At 41.0% G+C, this 23,767-nt stretch overlaps 1 protein-coding gene across 1 annotated transcript in view; it reads left to right on the top strand.

The window, feature by feature from the left end:
• The window catches only part of LOC119475711 (protocadherin Fat 3), an 81,115-nt gene that overhangs the window by 51,811 nt on the left and 5,537 nt on the right, over positions 1–23,767 (top strand). The window contains exons 32-51 of the mRNA XM_037748661.1: positions 341–494; positions 588–821; positions 1,741–1,919; positions 4,637–4,850; positions 4,948–5,162; positions 5,251–5,388; positions 5,587–5,730; positions 5,816–6,013; positions 7,518–7,795; positions 7,881–8,443; positions 8,585–8,716; positions 8,866–9,023; positions 9,137–9,653; positions 9,926–10,079; positions 11,491–11,644; positions 13,492–13,908; positions 15,704–15,959; positions 20,965–21,054; positions 21,724–21,783; positions 22,071–22,109. Of these exons, the coding sequence (XP_037604589.1) occupies positions 341–494; positions 588–821; positions 1,741–1,919; positions 4,637–4,850; positions 4,948–5,162; positions 5,251–5,388; positions 5,587–5,730; positions 5,816–6,013; positions 7,518–7,795; positions 7,881–8,443; positions 8,585–8,716; positions 8,866–9,023; positions 9,137–9,653; positions 9,926–10,079; positions 11,491–11,644; positions 13,492–13,908; positions 15,704–15,959; positions 20,965–21,054; positions 21,724–21,783; positions 22,071–22,109 (4,294 nt within the window). The remainder of the gene's footprint in view (positions 1–340; positions 495–587; positions 822–1,740; positions 1,920–4,636; positions 4,851–4,947; positions 5,163–5,250; positions 5,389–5,586; positions 5,731–5,815; positions 6,014–7,517; positions 7,796–7,880; positions 8,444–8,584; positions 8,717–8,865; positions 9,024–9,136; positions 9,654–9,925; positions 10,080–11,490; positions 11,645–13,491; positions 13,909–15,703; positions 15,960–20,964; positions 21,055–21,723; positions 21,784–22,070; positions 22,110–23,767) is intronic.

Genomic DNA, 23,767 nt, shown 5'->3' on the forward strand with positions numbered 1-23,767 from the left:
AGCTCTAAAGATGATTAAATCCTTCACAGGATAACTCTGAAGTGCAGAGCAAAAGGCAGTAGGGTAGGATATATGGATACACTGCAGTAGTTTTCCCATTGGGCTGGTCTGAGCTTGGTGAAATAGTGAGGTCACAAAGTTCATTTCTCTGGCAGGAGTAAAGGCAGGGTTAGAAAAAGACATTAAATCCTGTTGCGCTCGTTCTATCAGCAGGAATAATGGATGCAACAGCGCCCAACAATTTAATGTGCTTTTTGATGTGTGGGACAGATGTTTTGTTTTGTTTCCCAGACAATGTGGTTTCACTTTGTGCTTGGATATCTGTGTGTTGTTGTGCCAGGCGGTGTATAGTGCCTCTTTCCCTGAGGACATTCCCACTAATAAGGGCATTCTGACGGTGGGCGCAACAGATGCTGACTCAGGCTCCAGCGCCGAGATCCAATATTCCCTGTTTGGCATCGGAGTCGAAGATTTCTACATGGATGCAAACACTGGTACATTCAATTATTATATGATCAAAACAACATATACATCACAGATTAATTGCCTTTCTACAGCTTTATACGCCTCTCTATTTGTGTCCCAAGGCGAGCTGCGTACTGCCACGGTCATGGACAGAGAAATGACGCCCACCTACAAACTCATCGCCCAGGCAACTGACGGAGGAGGGCTGTTCTGCCGCTCTGACATTTCTCTCAAAGTGTTGGATGTGAATGACAATGCCCCCTCTTTCTCCTCTACTCATTACCGGGCCAGTGTGTATGAGAATGCCGCCCCCAAGGCTTTGCTCACCCGCCTGCAAGCCAGCGACCCTGATGAAGGTAAACTAATGTGATGTTATATGCTGGATGTCTGACATGTCAAGCAAGGAAGATAATGAGCAGAGAAAGTTTCCTACTTACACTGGATGCAAGTTTAAGTCACGGGTGACTTGAGGTTGCTATGGTGTCATAGGAGTGCCATAAATAAGAAGAGAATAAAAAAAAGAAATACACAAAAAAGAAAATAATAAGAAAATAATGTGGAAATATAAAGACAAATACAAAATAAAAGAATAATTATAAACATTTTCATTTATTTTCACATTTGTCATTTTATTTATCTATTTTTAAAAATATACATTTATTTATTTTTTTGCATATAAATGACTATTTATTTTTATTTAAAATAGAGTATACTGTATGTGTGCTGGAATTGACTACTCAGCTTGGGCAGGAAAGCCCGCCCAAAGCCAGTTGATTGACAGCTTAGCCCTTCAATCAATAGCAAAAGCAATAGGGAAAAGAATAAGGAAAAGTAAAGGGATACAAATAAATAAATAAATGTCATTATATAAAAATAGATACATTAAAAAAATTAAAATATACAGAAAAAAATTATATTTTATTTGCAAAAAATAAATATATATTCTTAAAAATATATTAATAAATAAATAAATATATACAAAATTAAAATAAATAAATGAAAATGCATATAATCAATCTTTTATATTTTGTTATTTGTCTTTATATTTCCACATGTATTTATTCTTTTATTCATTCCTCTTTATATTTTTTTCATTCATTTTCTTATTCTTTTACAGATGTATTCTTTTTTATGGCACTCCTATGATGCCCTAGTTTCCTACAGATGTTCATTATCACACACAATTTGTACATTTATCTAAAATCACCCTGTAATAAAAAATGACATTACTAATTAGTCTCGGTTGTGCATGAATTTGTCTTCTATTCTCTCCAGGTTTTAACCGTACAGTAGTATACTCTCTGGTGGATTCAGTCAACGGATTATTTTCCATTGACCCGATATCTGGAATGGTCATTCTGGAGAAATCTCTGGACAGAGAGAGCCGAGACTCCTATCGTGTCCGAGTCCAGGCCACTGACCAAGTTGGGCAACAGGGGGCGCTGTCCTCACAGGTTGGTGCTTCCAGTGACACATTCAATCTCAGTTGTATATATCTATATTCTTTTGCCATGCTATCCAGTCCCATATCCAAACCTAAACTGCAGGGAGTATTATTCTAAAAGATATTCACGATCCCCCCCAAAAATGGCACGCTGGAAAAAAAAAAGTGCTTGTGAACATTATTTAAATTCAAAACATTTATATTTTTGGTTATATAATCATTGTTTTCTGAGTAATTAAATCAGATACAGAGTAATTAACACAGCTGCTGAGTAATTCACACCAATTATTTCTAAAAACACTATATAATTTCGTAATTAAACCGTTTTACCACAACAATGCAATTAGAATTAGCATTATGGAGTCATCCATCTGAAGATGTGCAATCTGTATTTCTGTCCATACACATGAATAAGAAAAGCCAATGAATAAAAACATGTTGTTTACTGAGGAGAATCAGATAAAGAACCTGGTAGATTTAATCAAGATAAAGCGTCATCATATTGTGCAGTGTGCGGGAGGGGAAAGACGGGGAAGGTGACAGTTACAGACACAAAGGCAGCGCAGAAAGGAGGTGAAACAGGGTTGGCTCACTCACATTCACTAGGTTTCTCTTATCTTAGGTCATTTATGAGACAAAGCCATAATTGAATATTAACCCCAGGCAAACTTGAGGTCAGGTGTGGCCGTTTCGGACGAGTATTTCTAGCAGCAGGTATCTTTACCACTGCTAATAAAAGTAGCAGTAACAGCAGTGGTAGTAATAGTAGTGATTCCAGGAGTTGTAGCACTATTTATATTATTAATATTAATATTATTTTAATATTAATATTTATTTATATAGCACTTTTCAAAACAAATGTTACAAAGTGCTTCACAAACAAATGTAAAAACAACAAGAATATCACAGAATATATCAATAATAATAGAATAGTAAAATAGTAAAATGGTTAAACAAGATCATTAAACAAATATATATACATAAATGTGTATAAATATATACATGCATACACTCAAACGGATATATGCTATATACCCATACACACATTCTATCTACACTTGCTTCGCCAAAAATATGCACATAAACACATATACATACAGATATGTAACACTGGGACATTATAAAAATGCCATCCTAAAAAAAAAAAAATGCAATCTTTAAAAGTGCATACAGATGTAGATGATCATGTCTCTACAGGAAGTGCATTCCAGAGTTTGAGCGCTAAAGCCTGATCCACTCTAGTCACAAAATCTTACCTGGGAACAGCAAGAAGTAGCTGACCAGATGATTTCAGATCACGTTCAGGCTCATTTGTAGTCAGCACATTAATATAATAGCAGTAAAGTAGAAATACTGTGACATCCTACTTGCAGTAAGTGGAACTAGGATCCAGTGTGTCTCCTCTATGACTCAGTACCATATGCTGCTTGTCTATGCCAGGAAAGACTAGTGGGACAAATATGATGAAGGTCTGATGAAAAGACCGATGCAGATGGAAAGCAGCTGGTCCTGTCACTTTTCCATCTATCCATTTTTTATACCATCATATTTCTAACCTTGAATAGAGTTAACCATCTACAGTAAACTAATGCTAATTAAACAGTTTTTAACCTTACACCTAATCATAGCTATTTCTGACCTAATGCCGTTCTACATGTTTTTGCACATGCAGGTTCTGGAGAAATATGATCAGCATCAATTATAAGATGCGTCTCTGATTTACAACAACCACAACACATAATAGCCATTGGTCTGCTGAACTTCATCAAATGAACATTGTACTGGAGATTCACTCATCATAAGATGTCATCTGTTGTTTCCGCACTTTATGACCCATTGCTTCTGCACTTTACATTAGAACTGGTGGGAAGTTCTTTTTAATGAGATCTTGTCTGTTTTGTATTGTTAGGTTTTGTTTTCATGTGGGCTGCTTGGCTTATTGAGGCTGCAAACCTAATTTCCCCTAATGGGACAATAACACTGAACACACACAACATAAATCAAAAGACACACACCGAAAAATTTCACAAAACCAGACAAAAACGCCAAATCAAAAACAACACAAACAGCCTCATAAACAAACCTATCCCATATATCAATGGGTGAACAACATATATGAATAATGAATAAAGGGTTAGGGTTATTAAATCACATTCTCATATACAAATGAAAGCAATATTATGTAGAAACATTGAAAACTTCCTCTTGAAGTACTAGAAACTAATGATTAAATTCCTCCCATCCCTTAGCTGCAATAAACTTCTCCAGTCGTTCAAGATGTTTTTAGTTTTGTTATTTCTGTTTGCAATATATCCTTCCAAAATAAAATGTTTAAGAAGCGTTCTAAATATATTGATATTTAAGGAATACACTACATTATAAAGTAATAATAAAACGTTGTTGCTGTAACATCACAGCTTCATTTTAACAAAACAAAACCGACAGTATCAGAAAAGGTGAACCGTTGACTCAGATTCAAGAGAGCAAAAACAGCATTTATCTTACTCAGTAATGTTACAAACCTTTAACATTTATTTATCGGCCAAGAAACTCTCTTTGGGGCTTTGCTGGACACAGAGTTCAATTGATTTTTGCCTCAGTCCCCTATCTTGTTAGTAGCCTTTAGTGTCTTTGCTCCCATTAATGTCCATGTCCTTGGTGTTGAAACTGAACTCTGTGGGCCGCAGGAGCATCGCAGACAAATTGAGTTGGTGTTTCCTCCCGCAGGTGGATTTGACCATCTTGGTGCTGGATGTGAATGACAACGCTCCAGTCTTCCAGAGGAGGGACTACGCCGTTACCGTCCCCGAGGATGTAGCCGTGGGAACCGAGGTGCTGCGAGTGTTGGCGACGAGCGTCGACATCGGACAGAATGCTGAGATCACCTATAACATCCGGTCGGGCAACGAGTTGAGAAAGTTCGCCATAGACAGAACCCTGGGTGAGCAGAGGTCTTTGAATGTGCTTGTTACTTTCAGGCCAGAAAAATATAATTTTTTTTATTTAATATTATCATTATTTGTATGTGTATGTTTTAGGCTCTATTTCTGTGGCTGATGACTTGGACTTTGAGGTGTGTAAGGACTACTACCTCACCGTCGAGGCCTGGGACAGCGGTGACCCTCCTCTCAGCATAGCTACCATGGTAACCATCGAACTCATGGATGTCAACGACAACGCTCCAGCCTTCAGTCAGGACATCTACAACGTTCTTGTCAGCGAGGATGCGTCGGTCGGGCAGACAATTACAAGGGTAACCTTTTATTTCACCTTTATATTGTTCTATTTAAACTTTTTGTCATTAACCTTTGTTTCACTCCTTGTTTGTGTGTGTTTTCTAGGTATCGGCGGAGGACTTGGACAGCCAGGTGAATGGGCGAATCACCTACTCCATCCTGAAAGGTGACCGTGGCAACCACTTCTGGATTGACCCCGTAACGGGGCTGCTCAAAGTCAATAAGCGGCTCGACAGAGAACTCGTAAGGATGCGTCTTTAAGTACAATATCTCATAAACAATCAATAGTAATTTTCTGGTTCATGAGCAGAGAAAATACCAAGTCCGCTCAAGGTCAACACCCAATGAAGGCTCATATTATGCAAGCGTAACGGTGCATGTCATATTGCCTGATACATACAGATGCTATGGCACTCTCATCCCCCTTCCTGCTCCAACCAGGTTTCCAGGTACTCTTTGTCAGTGCAGGCGTTTGACAGTGGCTCTCCCGCCATGTCTTCCACCGTCACCCTCAACATCGACATATCCGACGTCAACGATAACCCTCCTGTGTTCACTCCTCCCAACTCCACCGCCGTCCTACAGGTAACAGTCTCTTTGTGTGTGTTTGCTCATGTGTTTTTGTGCTATAGGTTCCATCTCAACTCCTCTCTCTCCATAATACTTCCAGCTAAACCAAGCTTCCGGCACCACTCTTCTGAAGCTGTCACTCAGCGATAAAGACTCCCCTAGAAACGGCCATCCCTTTGAGTTTCGCATCAGGTCAGGAAATGAGAGAAACTTCTTCTCCCTGGACCAGACGGGAACTCTGAGGACCAACCGTGTGTTTGGCCCTGAAGCCCCCAGAGAGTTCACTCTTGAAATCCAGGTTAGCAATGGGTGTTTTTTTTTTATTCAACCACTATTTATGCAGGAAAAGTTGACTGATAAATACACTGTGTTAGCATGGGTACACACAGTCAGCATTAGGAGCTGCCCATTACTCTCACAGGCTCTCACTGTGAGCTGCTAAGTCAGGCTATTAGAGTCTTGGGTTTTAAAGTATATGTACTAATTTCCATGATGGAGAAGCTATTAGCACCACTAATATGGTGACACTGAAGGGGGGTCTGTGCTTTAATATTGACAACATATTTTTCAGTTCCAGCTACATGGCTACCCATATTTTTTGTTTTTAATTGTTTGTGCCAAAAGAGAGAGTGTCTGAGTGTAAACACAACCTTATTATATGACCTTCTTCTATGTATTTATATTTTATTTAACCTTAACTTAACTAGGAGGTTAAAGTCTCAGTTTGGAGGGAGACCTGGCCAAGATAGAACGTCATTACAATGCTAGAAAAATTACCAAATAAAGCACTTCAAAAACAGACAACAGCAATTAAAACTAGAACATGTTACAAACAGACAAGGGACAACAAATCCATAATACAAAAAACAGTTTAGGAATAGCAATTGTGCTCCTCAGAGCGTATAACCGTCTTTACACATCTTCCCCAGTAAGAAATTGTACCCAAATGCAACCAGCAGTAACTAGTAGGGCTTTCAATGGATTCAAATATTTAATTGCGATTAATCGCATGATGGTCCATAGTTAATCACATAAATTGCAAATTAATCGCACATTTTTTATCTTTTTAAAATGTACCTTAAAGGGTGATTTATCAAGTATTTAATATTCTTATCAACATGGGAGTGGGCAAACATGCTTGCTTTATGTAAATGTATATATATATTTATTATTCAAAATCAATTAACAACACAAAACAATGACAAATATTGTCCAGAAACCCTCACAGATACTGAATTTAGCATAAAAGAATATGCTCAAGTCATAACATGGCAAACTGCAGCAGCTGTCAGTGTGTCAGTGTGTCAGTGTGCTGACTTGACTATGACTTGCCCCAAACTGCATGTGATTATCATAAAGTGGGCATGTCTGTAAAGGGGAGACTCGCGGGTACCCATAGAACCCATTTTCATTCACATATCTTGAGGTCAGAGGTCAACGGAACCCTTTGAAAATGCCCATGACCATTTTTCCTCGCCAAAAGTTTGGAGCGTCATTTAACCTCCTTAGCGACAAGCTATTATGACATGGTTGGTACCAATGGATTCCTTAGGTTTCTTTAGTTTCATTAATACCAGTATCTTCACTCTAGCTTTAAGAGCCCGCTACAACCTAAAAATTGCAAGTTGCGTTAATGCATTAAAGAAATTAATGGCGTTAAAACAAATTTGCGGAATTTTAACTCACTATTATTGCGTTATCTTTGACAGCCCTAGTAATTAGTTTAAAGCAGAATGTTAATTTCTGTATGTTTTGATCTGAGTTATTGAATATCTGACTGTAACTTTGTTTTGGTCTCTTAGGCCAGTGACTCTGGTAAGCCACGTTTGACCTCTTCCTCCTGGATATTTATGAGAGTCATCGGGAACAGTCAGTATAAGCCCGCCGTCTCCCCCCTGGAAATCTTCATCGTCATGGCAACAGACACCTTCCAGGGCGGCCCGATTGGTCAGATCTATGCAACCGACCGCGACCCCAACGACGTACTGTCATTTACCCAGAAGCCTCAGCCCAAGACCATGTTTACGATAAACAGACAGGATGGCAGCGTTGTGGCTCTGCCGGGCCTGGAACCTGGCAGGTACAACACCACACAAACACACAACTCACACAAGCCAAAAAAACTTTTTTTGTCAAAAACAACACATTTCCATATCCTCCCTCAGATACCAGATGAACGCCACGGTGAGCGACGGACGTTTCGCCGTGATAGCTGATGTGTCAGTCCAGGTGGAGCAGTTGACAGACTTGCTGCTGCGTAACGCCCTGACGTTACGTTTCAGTTCCCTGTCCCCGGAGGACCTGCTCGGTCGCTACCTGAGCCAGATCAAACTAATGTTACGGGGACTAGCTGGCTGGAAATGGTCACCGGGGCAACAGGATCCCCTCCACATACTCAGTTTGCAGTCGGTGATGGGGACGTCTGACATGGACTTGCTTCTGGCCATGGAGATGCCGGAGACGTCGGGCAGTGGACACATGGGTGGGATCTACTCCCAGCAAGAGCTGGCTGCGAAGCTGGGGGAAGCAGCAGCGCGGGGTCAGATTCGAGGCGTCCTGGCCGGGGCGGTGGCGGTGAGCAGCGCTTGTTCTGGGGAGCTGGAGTGTGGGGACAGGGTGTGTGAACAGATGCTGGTGATGGAGGGTGACTCGCTTGTCACGTACAGCACAGAGAGGGTCAGTCTGGTGTCACCAAGGTTCAGCCGTACAGAGGCCTGCATCTGCCCCGGTGAGTACTGCAATTTAGACCAGCTCACATTGATAGTGTCCTGTATATCTGTCACAGTACTGGTCAAAAAACAGAGGCAGACGATAGACAGACGATATTCTGACATCCTGATAGATATATTTTTCTAATATATCCAAACAGGAGGGACATGCCCCACTCCCTTGGAGCTTTGTGAAGGCCAGTCCTGTCCTGCAGACATGCAGTGTGTCCGTTCTGGTCCTACAGCGCCATCTGTCTGCCAGTGTCAGCCTGACAGACTAGACGAGTGTGCAGGTATGATTTGATCCTTTCTTGTGTTTGAAGTTTTTGACTGTCCGATCTGGGTAGACGAGTAGATTGTCACGTCGCAAGGATAAGATTATGTAAATTGAAGCCTTTGTTCTCTATATTCTAAATCCTGTATCTCTTATGTTTTTGTTAAGGCCAAACCTCTCTGAGTTTCTCTGGAAACAGTTACATCAAGTACAGAGTGACAGAGAGCGGCCAGAGTGGAGAGATGAGGCTCGGCTTGAGGATCAGGACACTTCAGAGAAGAGGAGTCATTATGTTCACACGTGTTAACCCCTGCACCATGCTCAAGGTAAACACATCCTTATGCCACTCTATTGTTTCCCAATGTCAGATGTGCTCAGTAAAGGATGGCGCTGTATTTTAGTGGTTGCATCATTTTATATCTTCCCTTTCCTTCCACAGATTGAAGGCGGTAGACTCTGGTTCCAGTTGGACTGTGACAACACCCTTGGCATTATGGGTATCTCTGGTAGACCAATAAACGATGGCCTCTGGCATGCCGTTGCCTTGGAGCTGACTAGGAACTACACCCTCCTGTCACTGGATGACAGCTACGTGGAGCGCCGGCGAGCAGCCCGAGCCCCTGTTCGCCTTTGGCCTCTGGCCCCAGATTCATCCTTTTTCTTCGGGGCCCAAGTGAGGCCGCCGGGCGGTCAGGGCGAGAGGCCAAGCCCCGGGCCAGGGAGAGGTGGGCCAGGACTCGGGGACCGCGGGGCGCCAAGAGCCCAGGACGGCTTCCAGGGATGCCTGGGCTCGCTGATGCTGAACGGCAACGAGCTGCCACTGCAGAATAAGAGGAGCCGTTACGCTGAGATAGCGGGGCTGAGCGAGGTCAAGCTGGGCTGCGTGCTTTATCCAGATCCGTGCGTCAGTCAGCCCTGTCTCAACGGGGCCATCTGCAGCAGCCTGCCCTCTGGAGGTCTGTGTGGATGACACTGTGAATGCGTGTGGGCATTAGTTAGTCATCTTGTTGTATAAATAAAGGATATATGGATCACTCAGTTTTTATAGCTTATGTGTCAAATTCAGCATTGATGGTTTGTTTGTGCGGTAGTGACCATCAACTTTGTATTTAAATATTCAGTCAGTTACTCACAAATTTAAATGATCAGAACAGAATCTAATATTACATGTTAATATTTATGATTATTCACATTATTTTGACACAATTTGAATCTCTCTCCTATACAGGCCTGATGTGCAGTTGCAGCGCTGGCTTCACTGGGGGGCGCTGTGAAGTTGAATTGACGTCCTGCATGCCAAGCCCCTGCCAGAACGGTGGGGACTGTAAGCCTTTAGGCAGTGCATTCCGCTGTGGCTGTCCTCGAGGACTCGGGGGACTTATGTAAGATAACATAGCCTGCAATCACACGCCTTAATTACTGATGGTAAAAAAACAGTGTTGATGAGTTGTAATGCCCTCTTTACACAGTATGTCCTCTATGACAGAAAGGTTGATTTAAACACATTAATATCTACATTTCTCCTGCTCATATACATCCAGACATGAAAGAGTGTGTGTGACACGCACACACTCATTAGCCAACATTAGCACCCCAGCACCCACTGTGTTGTTTTAACTGTTATTGTGTGAGATAAATTAGTGTTTCTAATGTAATTTAGTGTAATTTTGGGTGAAAAGCCTATAATCATTCTCTAACTGCTTTCTTAATTACAGCTCAGTAATTGCCTTTGAAATAACCTCCCCGCTCCTGTGGTTGTTCAACGGAGCCGCCACCAGAGAGCAGTTTTCCCTCAATGGAGAAAATGCTTCTGCTTTTTTTATGATTTGGACAAAGATGTAAAAAAGGCTTTTGATGAAGTTGAATTAGATTAAATTTAGCTGAATAATGAGGAAGATACAAATTAAGTTGTTTTCTTCAGGCAGCAGATTGCTCAAATCATTATCAGTTAATGATAAACAGATTGAAATAATAAAGCAAATACTATATTCTGCCACAAGCAAACAGCTGTTGAGTCTAATTGGCTATGAAATCGTTTTTTTTTCCTACAGATTGATAAATAGTAATAGCACACTGAAACATTTGCATCTAAATAACAATATATTCAATTGGAAAATTCCCTTAAAAGGTGAAAATGTCCCTTTAAAAGCTAAATCATAGGATCAGAAATCAAAAAATCTTTCTGAATTCATGAAGTGTTTTAGTATTCATGAGCAGATATGAGTGGCCAATATATTCAGACCTTGTTAAGTAAACTCTATATGCTTAATGACTTCCTACACTTTTATCATTTAAAGCAAAGCTTTGGATAGTTACACAAGAACGCTTCTCGCAATACTCAGAAATGCTTTTTCTTCTTACATCAGACCAACTCTTGTACAGGGTTTTGAAAATCTCATCAAATAAAAAAGTAATTGAAAAGAAAAACACATGTTTTGAAAATCTCCGTCAGAGCTGGGCTCCATGTTCGAAATTACAAGATGAGCATCTATGTGTGTGGAGTAAAAATTACGTCTTTATGAGTAAGAGTATGTGTGTTTTTGTTGCATTCAGACACATTTCTTTAAATCCCAACCATAAATGAAGATAATAGCGAATCTGTGAAGATAAAGCCTTGATCTAACCAAAGAGAGGCCCTCTGAAAAGATGATCTCCAAAGTATTTATTTTCTTTCTCTCTCCTTTTTAACTCGCTGTCACGCTTTCATCTTTGATTCCTCTCTTTCACTTTGATACAAATCATCCGCACCACTCCCCATGCATAGCAATTTATTTGTCTATCTTGCCTCTGCAGATGTGATGAGGATGTCAATGAGTGTGACCAGGACGAGTGTGGAAACGGAGCCGAGTGCGTCAACACGTTCGGGTCCTTCTACTGTAACTGTTCAGAGGGGTATGAGGGGCCATTCTGTGACGATGAGACACCTGATCCAGGGGATGACACGCAGGTATAGTGAGCAGAGATTATGTAGGAGGAAATCTTACAGACTATAATCCAAAAGTACTGCACATTCAGCTCGCTTCTTATTGGACTTGGCATACTCAGAATTTTAGTGTGCAGCCAGCGGATTCCCAGAAGGTTTGTTCACCAGCTCGGTGGCTTTGTCCCTCCGCAGAAGATGAATGAAAGTGTGGTAATGGGGAAATCACAGTTTCCATTTGAAGTTGTCACGCTCTTGACTTTGTACCTTATATTAAGAGTGTAAGCCCAATTAATGTTACACATTGTGAGAAGGTGCTTTCATTATTCCCTAGAAGACTGCAATTAGCAGAGGAGTAAAAACCTATTAGGCTGCTTTCCCAACCAATTGATACGTTAGCTTTGTTTTTTTTGTTTTTAAGGATATAAAAAGAGGTCTATTGCTGGAAAAAAAAAGGCTTTTTTTCTCCTGGAGCGTACTCATCATGTATCCTATTAAAACACAAATCTGTGGAATTAATCATTCCCTCCATAGTACGACAAGGCCAGAAATGTGATGCTTGTGTGAGTAGATAGTAAATTGTATTTTTTCCAATACCACGATACAAAATCTTAAAGTGTAACTTCACCCCCACGTCTGAGCACACTGCATAAATTAGAAAAATGATAGAAAAGCTGTGATTATAATGCTACACAGTGGTTAGGGAAACAGTGAAAATGATAGACGCTGTGCGGAGTGGCGAGGAGGGGGGTCTGATTAGATTAGAGGGCACTAACGTTATTTTTTTAATATAAATTTCATGATGTATATTAGTCCCAAATGGTCGACTCTATCTCAAGTGGCTTTGCAAGATTAGGGCTGATTTAAAACAGTAGATGGCGTGTTGAGCCATTTTCAACCATATACTAACCATATACTCAAACTGAAACCAAAACATCTTGATCGCCCCCTGGTGGCTGGCTACAGTATAGCTCATAAATCCCGCCCCCTCCCTGTTAGCAGATGGGACATGAGCCAAACTAAAAATTCAAAGTACACGTCACATCAATTTTTCCCAAATATGGTTTCTGTAATTTTACGGAGTTCTTATCACGCTGATGTATGTTCAAGTGTTAATTTTTCTGATAAGTTTGGTTTTAATTAATTATTTGATGCTATAAAAAGCGGGCGAGACGTCATGATTGACAGCTGTGAGTCTCTCTCGCTGACAAGCTGCGGCTGTGCTCAATTGGTTCGGGCGGGTGACCTCGATACCGCGGCTCCACCGTCCGATCACTACTGCGCAGACTCTGGCTCCAAATTACGTCAAAATCTCAAGATAGCAGCTCCCGTATCCGGGATGTTTTGGCATCACTTCTGTACAGTGGGAGGAAGTAGAGACGTCTCGTCTATCTTTATATACAGTTTACAACCATGAAATGCCTGCATGAAATTTGGTAAGAAATGTCAATATTAACACCAGCATTGTTGTGTTTCATCACAGTTCAGTCATATAATTTAGTTTTTTAGCTTAAATAACTTGTTTAAGTGTGCAGTTACAATTTATGTTTACACCAAAAAAAAATGTCAGTAGGGTTTTTGGTTATAAAACCTTTGTAACGCTGGTGGTGTGATGTGTTCATTTACATCAATCTCCTTCCTAAGAATACTTGGGGGTTAGAAGGTCAGCTGCATTGTATCTGTACAACTTCAGTTGTCATTATGGCTGCCCTATGATCATTTTAAAAGAATTGGCACCAACTTCACAGACTGGGACAAAAAAGCCAGAGTTTTATTTTTATGTGATTGTTCTTTATCTGAATGGAAGTGAATTCACCAGACAGTGATACTTTCCAGACATGTTTTTTTATGATCTTCCCCTTTGTGTTGCCCAGGCGGAGCCCCTGTCCTACGTCGGACCAGGAGAGATAATTGGCATTGGCGTCCTTGCCTTTGTCATCATTCTCCTCCTCATACTCTTCGTAGCCTTCAGGAAGAAAATCAAATTCAGGAAAGACTCTGACCCAGGCCCTGGGACTCAGGCTGTGATGGGTGTGTCAGCTATTTCCACAGAAACCAGCTACATGCTGCACAAGACCGGCATGGGAGTGGAAGGGATCGAGTTTAAAGCCGTGCGTGTGTCAGGATCACCGGCGGCCACGAGTACGTATGGCGAGGTGGGAGGCAGTATTGGGGGCCCTCCCCAGGTCATGGTACGCCCGACCGCCCACTCCCCTCTACCAGGAGGACTCAGCAACCAGGGCATGAGGAGTGGAGACGGGGACAAGACCACGTCCAGTGAGGGCAGTCAGGTATGCAAAAGCATTCTTTGTGACTGGGAGACTTTGTCGTGGCAGTTTTAGTCAAAATCACAGGAAAATAATTTTATTGAGAATTAAAAATTATATCCATGTTTTCATACTATATACTAAATCAAATCAAATGACCCATGCAATATCAACTTTATATCATAATATCAATATGAATATCAGCATATCTTCCAGCTCCTAGTTTTGATGATGTTGTGCTTGTGTAATTGTGTTGTATTCTTTTTATTGTTTGAAAGAGACTCAGAACATTAGTATCTCTATTACTCTTATTCTTACAAACAGCCTTGGGACAAATAATCATCACTATCCTCAGAGTTGAACTATGAAAAAAGTGCTTCCATGGCAGGAAGTGAGAGAGATGAGAGTTTTGGCAAAACAGAAACTATAGGATAATGAAATTTTAGTTCTACTGAAAAAAAAAGTATTTTTGTTTAAAGCAAGGTGTCTCCAATAAGTAGCTTGCCCATTTCTGAGTGGCTCTCTAAAGGTTCAGACAATATGTACATAAATTTGATAACACAAAGTCACTTTGTAAACCTGTTTTCCAAACTGATAAAGAAGGCCGATGCATTATCATAGGCTTCCTTTAGTGACGCACATCCTAACGCAACACAAATAGTCCTTCGCATTGAGTTTACACATTGTAATAGAGGTGGTGACTGTGGTGGCTGAATCGTTATTAAAAAAGATCATAAGAGTAAGAGAGAAATCATGTCTGCTTTTGGTGACGTTCAACTTGGTGCTATTAATAGCTCTCGGCCACTTTCATTTTGTCAAATTAGCTCTCAGAGGAAAAAAAGGCTGGAAACCCCTGGTTACAAGCAACCATGTGGATAGTTTGAAAATTCATAACATTGGTGCCTCCCAGTGGTGGCATTAAAAAAAAAAGGACACAACCTGGGTTGAAAGCAATGAATAAACTGCACCATTTTTCACTGGTTCTGTCTCGTTCTTCTACAAATAAAAACGTATGCCATAAAAGCAGTTTGAAAAATGCTTTAAAATACATCTTAAGATGCTTTTTAGAATAAAAAGTTAAAGGATAAGGCTGGTGATATTCTATATTTTTGTTATTTTCAACTAGGAATGCACCGACACCGATACTAATATCGGATATTGGTCCGATACTGACTCAAATAGGTGGATCGGGTATCGGTGACAATGGGTCGATCTGGTATTGGATACCATTATTTTAATAAATAACAATTCAGTACATTTATATCCATGTATTAATTTTTTACATTTTGTTTTACAAAGCTAGGAAAGCAATGTTTAAGTCAAGCCTGATGTTGCCTTACACGTAAAAGAATGATCCCTGTCACCTCCACACAGTGAGGCATACAGCTTACTGATTAAACGCTGGTATCGGATTGGTCCTCGGTATCGGCTGATACCCAAAGCCCAGGTATCACTATCAGGAATGAAAAAGTCGGATCATTGCATCCCTATTTTCAACAAGTCCCATCAAAAGACCAAAACCAACATACATTAGTCTCTAACTTCCCGACCCTGTCTTAAAAACCAATTCATTCCAACTGAAGACGTAAATCTTTAAAAATGGCTCACGACTTTCATTTTTAAAATGTGGCTAAATAATTTCCCAAAACAGCTGGGCAGCAGACATTACTCAAACAGGAATAAATAGTGCATTTGTTTGGGAGTACTTTGAGCCTTGTACTATAGCGAGAATTTACGGGAGCAGAACGGTGTGCGTAGGATTCAAAATGTTACTAGACTTGTAATTTTTGTGCATTGCTGTTTTCTTCTGTGTCTCCAGTTGAGCAGCTTCCTCTCAGACATATCTAACGTGCGAGGTGTGGCCAACAGGAGGGGCGTCGCTGTGTGCAGCGTGGCACCCAATCTCCCCTCTGCGTCGGCCTGCCGCTCTGAGCACAGTCCGGCCCACAAAGTGTCCTGGGAGGGAGAGGAAACAAGGGAGGAAGGGCTGGAGAGAGCGAGAGATGAGAGAGAGGAGGAATGGGGGCAGAGAGCTTTTGAGTTGGAGAGAACACAGAGAGATAACAGTCCACAGGGTAAGACTGCACTCGCATGCACACACACGCACACAGTTTCTGACCTCTGATCAAAAAAGGCACAGAGTACACAGGCCACAAACTCATTGTGTTCATCATCTCCACTGAGGGAGCTTATTTCACAGCGATGTATGCCTTTTGATCACGCACACATCAAAGAAAATGGCACAGATAAACAAGAGTGGTTAAGAAGTAATATATTTTATTTTGCTATCATTTACTGTTTACTTCCTGGGGAGCTGTAAATGATAATACATTTCTGCTGCACTGCTGAAATTGGCAATCGCGTCGTCTCGTATCAAGATAACTCTCCTGTGCACTTCTGTTTGAATGGTCAGGGTAATCAGCCAGAACTGATGTCCTATGTTCTTGTCCTACTTTTGCTCCCAAAAAAAGTTAAGCCATAATCAAAGTAGTTGGAACACTGCCACTCAAAGAAACTTTTTCTGCCAAGTTTCCCAACATTTTCTTTCATCCAAGTGTGCCTTTTGTCAACTGAGGGGACGACAAACTGAGAAGAAGTTGTCAGATAATTCCAGTCTGATGTTTAGCCGTCAACAACAAGAGCACAGTTCACAGTCTGTTCTCCGTCAGTGAAAAAAAAACCATCTCTGTGTTAAGGTAGACGTCACACATTTCGATTCTCTCTGCCCAACCTGTTGTCTGAATAATAAAGCCTGCGATGGGAACTTCCTGCCTGTTAATTATTGATTCCTTCCTGTGGGAATGACAAATAGGTTCTATTATTTTTTCCTCTGCTCCCCCGTTGAGCGTACGCACATTAAAAGGAAAGCGTGTGCCCCCGGGGGTCACGGCAACATCCCAGTCCGTTAATTAAAATGTGATACAGTGAACTAATATTCCCATTATTAGCTTAATGGCTCCGGTGTCAACTGCCAGTTTGATTAAACAACTGGAAACAGTTTGGTTATTTATTCACACCACAGCCACCAAAAACAGGTATAATAATTAATATAATTAATATTTCAATAGATGGGCACAAGTCAATACGTGAGGAAACATATTGGTCGTTTTTTTCTTGTCACTACCTGCTGCTCATGAATAAATAAAACAGCATGAATAATAAAATAACTGGAAGGACAAATCAGGTCCCATATTGCTCAGTTCTTGGTAATGGGATGTCTCAGAATAAGCATATTGATCGTCATGATGTTTTGCAAATAAATGTAGTTTTATAAAAAGGTTCATGATTGAATGACTTGGACAACTAAGGCCTCACAGAAACACCAGTTCCTCTAATAATGCAGACAGAGTAAGCCCCCCTAGTGAAGGCTTTCCCGTTCAGCTATTACTGTACCAATTACAGGGCAAATTACAAGCAATTTGTGAGGCTGTTTTGGTTGCTGAAAAGAGTTAAAATTAGACTTGTGTTTGGCTTAGCATTAGTGGTAATACCTATTTCCAATTAATGATAATGTCTGAATGGAAAGAAAATCCCCAAAATAATGGAAAAGTGAGTCTGTAGCTCTCACAATAGGAAAACAAGTGTAGGGGATTTTAAAAGTTTGTCGCCAGGATGAGAGCATGGTTTGGCTGAGTGTTAGCGGTAGGATTAGAGCAAGGGTCGGGTCCGTGACCTCAGGCATGGCTGCTAAAGGTTGGCACATTGTATGGCAGGGTAGTCACTGGCACAATAGCGAATGAGTGTCTGTGAGGAGAGGAAATAAATGGAAAAGAAAGAAAAAAAATAAATGTTTACTTTAAAAGAAAAAAACTTGATTATGTCGAGAAGTGTCCCGTCACCTGCATTAGACCAGCGGTTGAGGCGCTGCCTGCCTTATTTAGTTTGATTGATGGTACTGCCGTGCTGCTCACATTCCCACCGGAGCGTTTGACTTTTTCCTTACCTGTTGGAGCGTGACCACCTAGCTCGGGCTCAGAAAGCTAAAAGTTGATGTCTAGACATCCCGGCCCTCATGGACAGAGTTTTGGTTATATTATGATGGGCCAAGAAGCCTCGACTGCTTGCTCACAGAGCGTCCAGTGAAAGCAGACAAGGACGTTTTTAGAAGACGAGACAGAAAAGGGTGACAAAGACCTGCAGTATAACAAACTGTTTATTGCTTTGCCAAACAGGAAAAGCTGTTTACTATTAGTATATATAATCAACGGCAGTTCAAGATCATGCATGTGTAACAGGTGTGATCTTGCGTTGTGTTATAAAGACACCACAGGTCAGGATTCCCAGTTGAGTTGGTTTATTCTGATAATAGACAAACATGGTGCGGTCACTGGACTGTTCTGGAACAGTAATGATATTACTAGAAATATTAAAACACTCATGTTACCACACAACACACAGCTTGGCAGTTGGCTAACATAACTAGCAATATAACCTATATGCGGTTGTTCGTACAACAGATATAATGAATTTGCAAATCTACAATCACACAAAAGTCTTTGTCCATGTCTCAACTCCTCTAGGTACATACAGTGGAAGCATTATTAACCATGTTACACATGGTCACCTGTTACATATCTGCACAGGATTTATTTATTTACATTTTTAGATGTGATACCTGAGTTTTGGTACTGATAAAGGTTTTTAGTAGTTTAAGGACTTTTTTTCCATTTAACAACATATGCCAAATGTCTTATTGCATCAGTATTTGCTGTTGTCTTTATATAAGCAGCTGTACACAAACTTATATATATAATCATAATAACCAAAGTTATGATTGAGATGAAGACTAAGAATCCTGAGCACTCAATGCCAATCAAGGTCGGTACTTTAATTGCATTGAGATTCAGCAGAGGACGCTGCAGTGAAACGTCTGCAAACTGTTTTCTCTTTCTGTTCTTTCCCATTTGTTCCACCTACCAACATAAAGCCTCTTTAGTTTCGCCAAAACTTACTTTTAATCACATCAGCAAAGCTGTCAGCTCTTATTTCCAAAGCAGTTTTATATTCCAAATAGATTTGTTTTTAAAGCCCACACCAGTGATTTCCGCTCTGTTGGTCTTCAGTATCGCTTTCCCAATTTGAACACTGATGTGAAACCAGGCGCTTCATTGCTGCTAAATCAGAGCACCTGCGGTAGAACTGCGTACCTGTCTCCTGGTTTAACAGACAGTCTTCACAGCAACATGCCTTTATCTGAAGCCATTGTGACACACAAGTACCTGCTCTGCCCCTCCGGCAGTTGTTTGAAAAACAATCACTCAGAGGCAATTCTGACCCCCAAATAACAGCTCGGCAAAGGAAATCTGTGTCAGGAGTCACGCTGACTTGTAAGCATCCATTTATTCGAAATGTTGCCTTCAAAGTCACGCGGGTTGAGGCTAACTGGAGACCCTGAGGCTGGCAGCTTTCTCCAAATGAAATTTAATCTTGACTTGTTCGCACAGACAAAATGTCAGGTTTGTGACTGTGACTCCAGCTTTGATTACTGCAGTGAGAACAGGCCAGACCATGTGATGAGTTGTGCTTTGGGCTGCTTTTGTCCAATGTACATGCTGTTTAGGGGAGTTTGTGTTTCACATCTGCTGTACCGAACTGCACTAGAACAAGTCACTCTGTGGTCCTTACTCTCCATGACACCTACAGCTGTTTGAAAATGCTCCACTTTGAGAACAGACCTGAATTCATTTTAGTATACTGCAACTTAAGGATTGGTGTTGATATTTCAAGCCTATATTAAAGAGGACCTGTTATGCGTTTGTGCTTTTTCCTTTTTCCTTTAGTGTGTTATATAGTTTTTCTGCATGTGAAAGGTCTGCAAAGTTACAAAGCCCAAAGTCCACGTCAAAGGGAGTTACTCTCCATCACAGAAACACTGCTCCTGAACTGCCTGAAACATCTTACATGGTGATGTCATCAAGAAACACATTTGCATAATACCTGCCTAGCCAGCACATTCTCATTCCCAGGGCAGATACAGGCGCTCTGTCACGGCATTAGACACCCTTTAGCGTCGGTATGAAACGCACAGGGCTTTCCATTAACTACAATGTAAAACTATCCACGTCAATATTAAACGCTAAGGGAAAGTGCGGCGGGATTTTGGTGATGAAGCTTTAAGAGTGAAAAGAGACATACCGGTCGGGTGGAAAGGTCCAACAAACAAGTCTTTCATCCAGGAGACCGCTGTTCTTGTCCCGTGCGTCATGTTACAATCAGCTGTTCGTTCGTGTCCTGTGTTCACAACGTTCAGTGTCATTCTCACTGTACAGACGTAGTAGTTTTAAGCCCAACCATGTTGTTTTTTCCTAAACCAAACTAAAGTGGTTTTGTTGCCTAAACGTAAGCAAGTGTTTTTGTTTACTTCACAACATTAAACATGTGTTTACTGCGACGGAAAAGTGGGATGAGAAAGCAGTTAGAGCGGAGCTGGAGCAGAGTCCGAAGAGTTTAGTTCGGTTGACCAATCACAACAGAGTGGGCCAGACTGGGCTTTTTGGGCGGGGGCTCAAACTGAGCGTTTCAGAGAGAGGATGAAAAGAGGTGCTGCAGCACAGCAGGTACGAGAAAAATAAAGTGTTTTATGAACATTAAAGCATGTAAACATGTTCTCGTAGAAACCCAAAACACAATAATGCACCTGAAAATTAGCATTATAGGTCCTCTTTAATACAATACTCACATGCCCATATGCACACTGATAGAGGTTTTGGTTGCTGTAATCATTTCTCCTGGCTGTGAAGACGTCCCTTCAGTGTAAGAGATGGGAAAACCCACAGTTCTCACTTCATGCAAAAATGCGTTCCAAATCAAGTGCCTACCCACTTGACTTGGCTAGCTCAGACTGCAGAGTGGAGTCATGCCAGGAAGGGATCTCTTCACGGCCAGGATGGGCAGAAGGAATGAATAACTCTTTAAATGCACATATAGGCATGTCAGTGGTGAATTTAGATGAAAATGTTGAATTTATATCCTTCATTTTCTTTTCATTTTGAGTGGGCTTGTTGGTTATTAAGAAAATGCTTCCAAAAGGGGTTTTAGAAATGAATATGCGCCTGTGTTTTTTGTGTGTTTGTATGTTAGAGCTGGTGGACGAGGGGGCGTGTCTCTCAGACTCCACCTCTGAGGAACACTCGCTCAGTTCCTACACCTCGGAGTCCTTCGATGACAACGGTAAGACTCTAATGCTAAAACACACTTTTGCACTTTTTTTACTAGTTCATACTGTACGGCCTCTAAACGTTATTCAAAAGAAGCGAAGTAGACATTGTTTCACATTTAGGAGTCACATGGGCTGGGAACCACTGCTGTAGATAAAAATCACCTGAATGCAAAAATAATCCACTTTGCACTTTCAGTCTAGTGCATTACCTGTATTTACATATTGAAAAGCAAGCTGAAAATAGACCCGTGGAAATGTTTCATGAAAAGTACCTTAATATGCAACCAAATCCATAATACAAAAGGTTAATGTACATGTCTACTGTGGAAGAAAAAAATCTCTTTAAACCCTTTTCTTCTATACTATAGTGTGTCTTTTTCCGAGATAACTCACTATTGATCTTTCCTTGAAGTAAGGAAGTCAAACACCCTAATGATGTTTTTCATGAGGAACCCATGTAGCTGCTTTGTTTCCGGTCTAATTACTGTAGCTGCAAAGTCCTCATGTCTCTCCCGCTCACTTATTACACACATGCATAGAAACGTGTTGGGAAGACAAACATGTCTGTTCTCAACAACTGTGCACATAAACATTCTCCATCTCACCCAGCACATGAAACCTTACCCTATAAGTGCCCTGACTTTGTTCCTGTTCTTCTTCTCTTTCTGTACTCTGCCCAGCCTCCATAGTGACAGTCATACGTCTAGTCAATGATGCTGTTGATAATATTGAAAGTGAAGGTACGAAAGAACGTCTTCTGTTAACTCCTCTGTCTCTTGTTGTGTCTGTCTTCTGATGCCATGAAGTGTTTGTTCAGCAGTGTAGCTCTTAGATATAATGTACTGAATGCAGCCAAGCCTCTACTGTTCAATCCTCCTTTTTATGTTCAGAATAAAAACATCCTGCTTAGATTTCCAATATTTTTGTCAGTTTCTTTCTCTCTGTGTTTCAATTTCTCCCCTTTGGTTTCCGCGTTGTTTGTCTCAGTCTTTTCTCTGACTCAGATGCTTTCTCTCTCCCTTTGTAGTGTCAAACATGGACAAAGAACAGCGGCGGAGCAGCCCTGGTGAGTGAGATGCAAAGCAACTGGAAAACATCTTATTAACTTTCCATTCCCTTGGCTTTATTTTTCAAGCTGTGATCCCCAAACCCAGCCTTTTGTGTCCTTTACATTATTTACTCTCAATACTTTTATCGTTCCCCATACAGCACAGATTACCATTTCTGTTTATGCACATTTTTTTTTTGCTACTCAGACTTTGAATGTAAGTGCAGAGACCCAGTTTCTTCACACTCGGGTGTGTTTAGTAACCAAATATTAAATGGATCCTTATCAAGGATGTCTGTTTATGTTTTATGTTAGAAAAAAAATATAACATTCATGAATATCATATCAATATTGGGACATTAATAGTTCAAAATCAGGAACTCAATTATTCGGATTAAAAAAAGCTTGAGGAAAATGTGTACTAGCTGGCTACACCTCCTCTTTCAATATGTCAGATATTCAACATTTAATTTTATTATGCCCGTTTCAGCTCCAGATTGTAGCTACATGTTGTGATTGATTATCAATTACTAATTAGTCTTCCACTCAAGTGTTTCTGCTTTTATAGCCGACAAAAGCTGATAAAGATCTATATCATGAATCTTTTGAATTATTTATGTCTTGTGAATTTGATCTTGAGGATTCAGATTCTGCAGCACATGTTCAATATAAAACACAGCTTTCTATGAGCATGTAAAAACCTTAGGCATGATCCAGTTTAGGGCTGCCCCCTCTTAGTCGATTAATCGGTTGTTTTGTCCTTAAGCTGGGAACACACCAACCCGACATCAGAGAACTAGCGGCGACGAAGGCCGTCTGTTGCGTCGCCTCACGTCGCTTTTATTCTGGCCGACAAGTTGCACCTGAACACACCGCAAAGACTACAGCCGCTGGCCGGTTAGCATGGATGTTCTGTGCCTGTGTGAGACGACATAACTCTCCTCACCAGCAGGCGGCGGTAGTCTGCATTTGTCATTCAAAAAGGGAAACCGCAAGACAGAGGACTGCGGATATACAAGCCGTTGTTATGATACGTACATAAAACCAAGCAGCGTTTGTCGACCATTTTCACGCTACTCTCACTCATCACTTAGCTTCATTCCAGATGGCCACGTCGTTGTGAAAATATCCGTGTATTGGAATGATCAGATGAGATGAAAAATGAGAAGAGTCTTCTGTGTTTCTCCTCTTGACTTTACTCATTGGCTTGCTGCTTTCCTCACTTCCGTTTCACTTCTCGTGCACTGATTCGCTTAAGCTGAACAGCCAATCAGAGTGATTTCTCTCACCGACGGGCGGCGGCGCCGATTCAACATGCTGAATCGGCTGAACAACCTCCAACACGGGTAAACTAGACGACGGTGCGGGACACACCAAAAAAACGGCCCCAAACTGTCTGGCTTGGTGTGTCAGGGCCTTTAGTCAACTAAGATTTCTTTAGTTAATTAGTCGTTTTTTATGCTTTTTCATGCTGAATGACTTATTTCCAAGAAACGTATGAGCACATCTCTGGTAAACACAAGATTTAAAGTGATACTTTGGTGTGATTCAGTTTTACAGATCTGTTGATTAAATCAACTAATCGATTAGTCGACAAAAGAGTGTTGGTCGACTAAAAATTTCTTTGGTTGAGCACAGCCCTGGTCCAGCTGCACCTATCCTATAAGATGCTCTAG

This window comes from Sebastes umbrosus, chromosome 17, assembly GCF_015220745.1.
Source record: "Sebastes umbrosus isolate fSebUmb1 chromosome 17, fSebUmb1.pri, whole genome shotgun sequence".
Taxonomy (NCBI): domain Eukaryota; kingdom Metazoa; phylum Chordata; class Actinopteri; order Perciformes; family Sebastidae; genus Sebastes; species Sebastes umbrosus.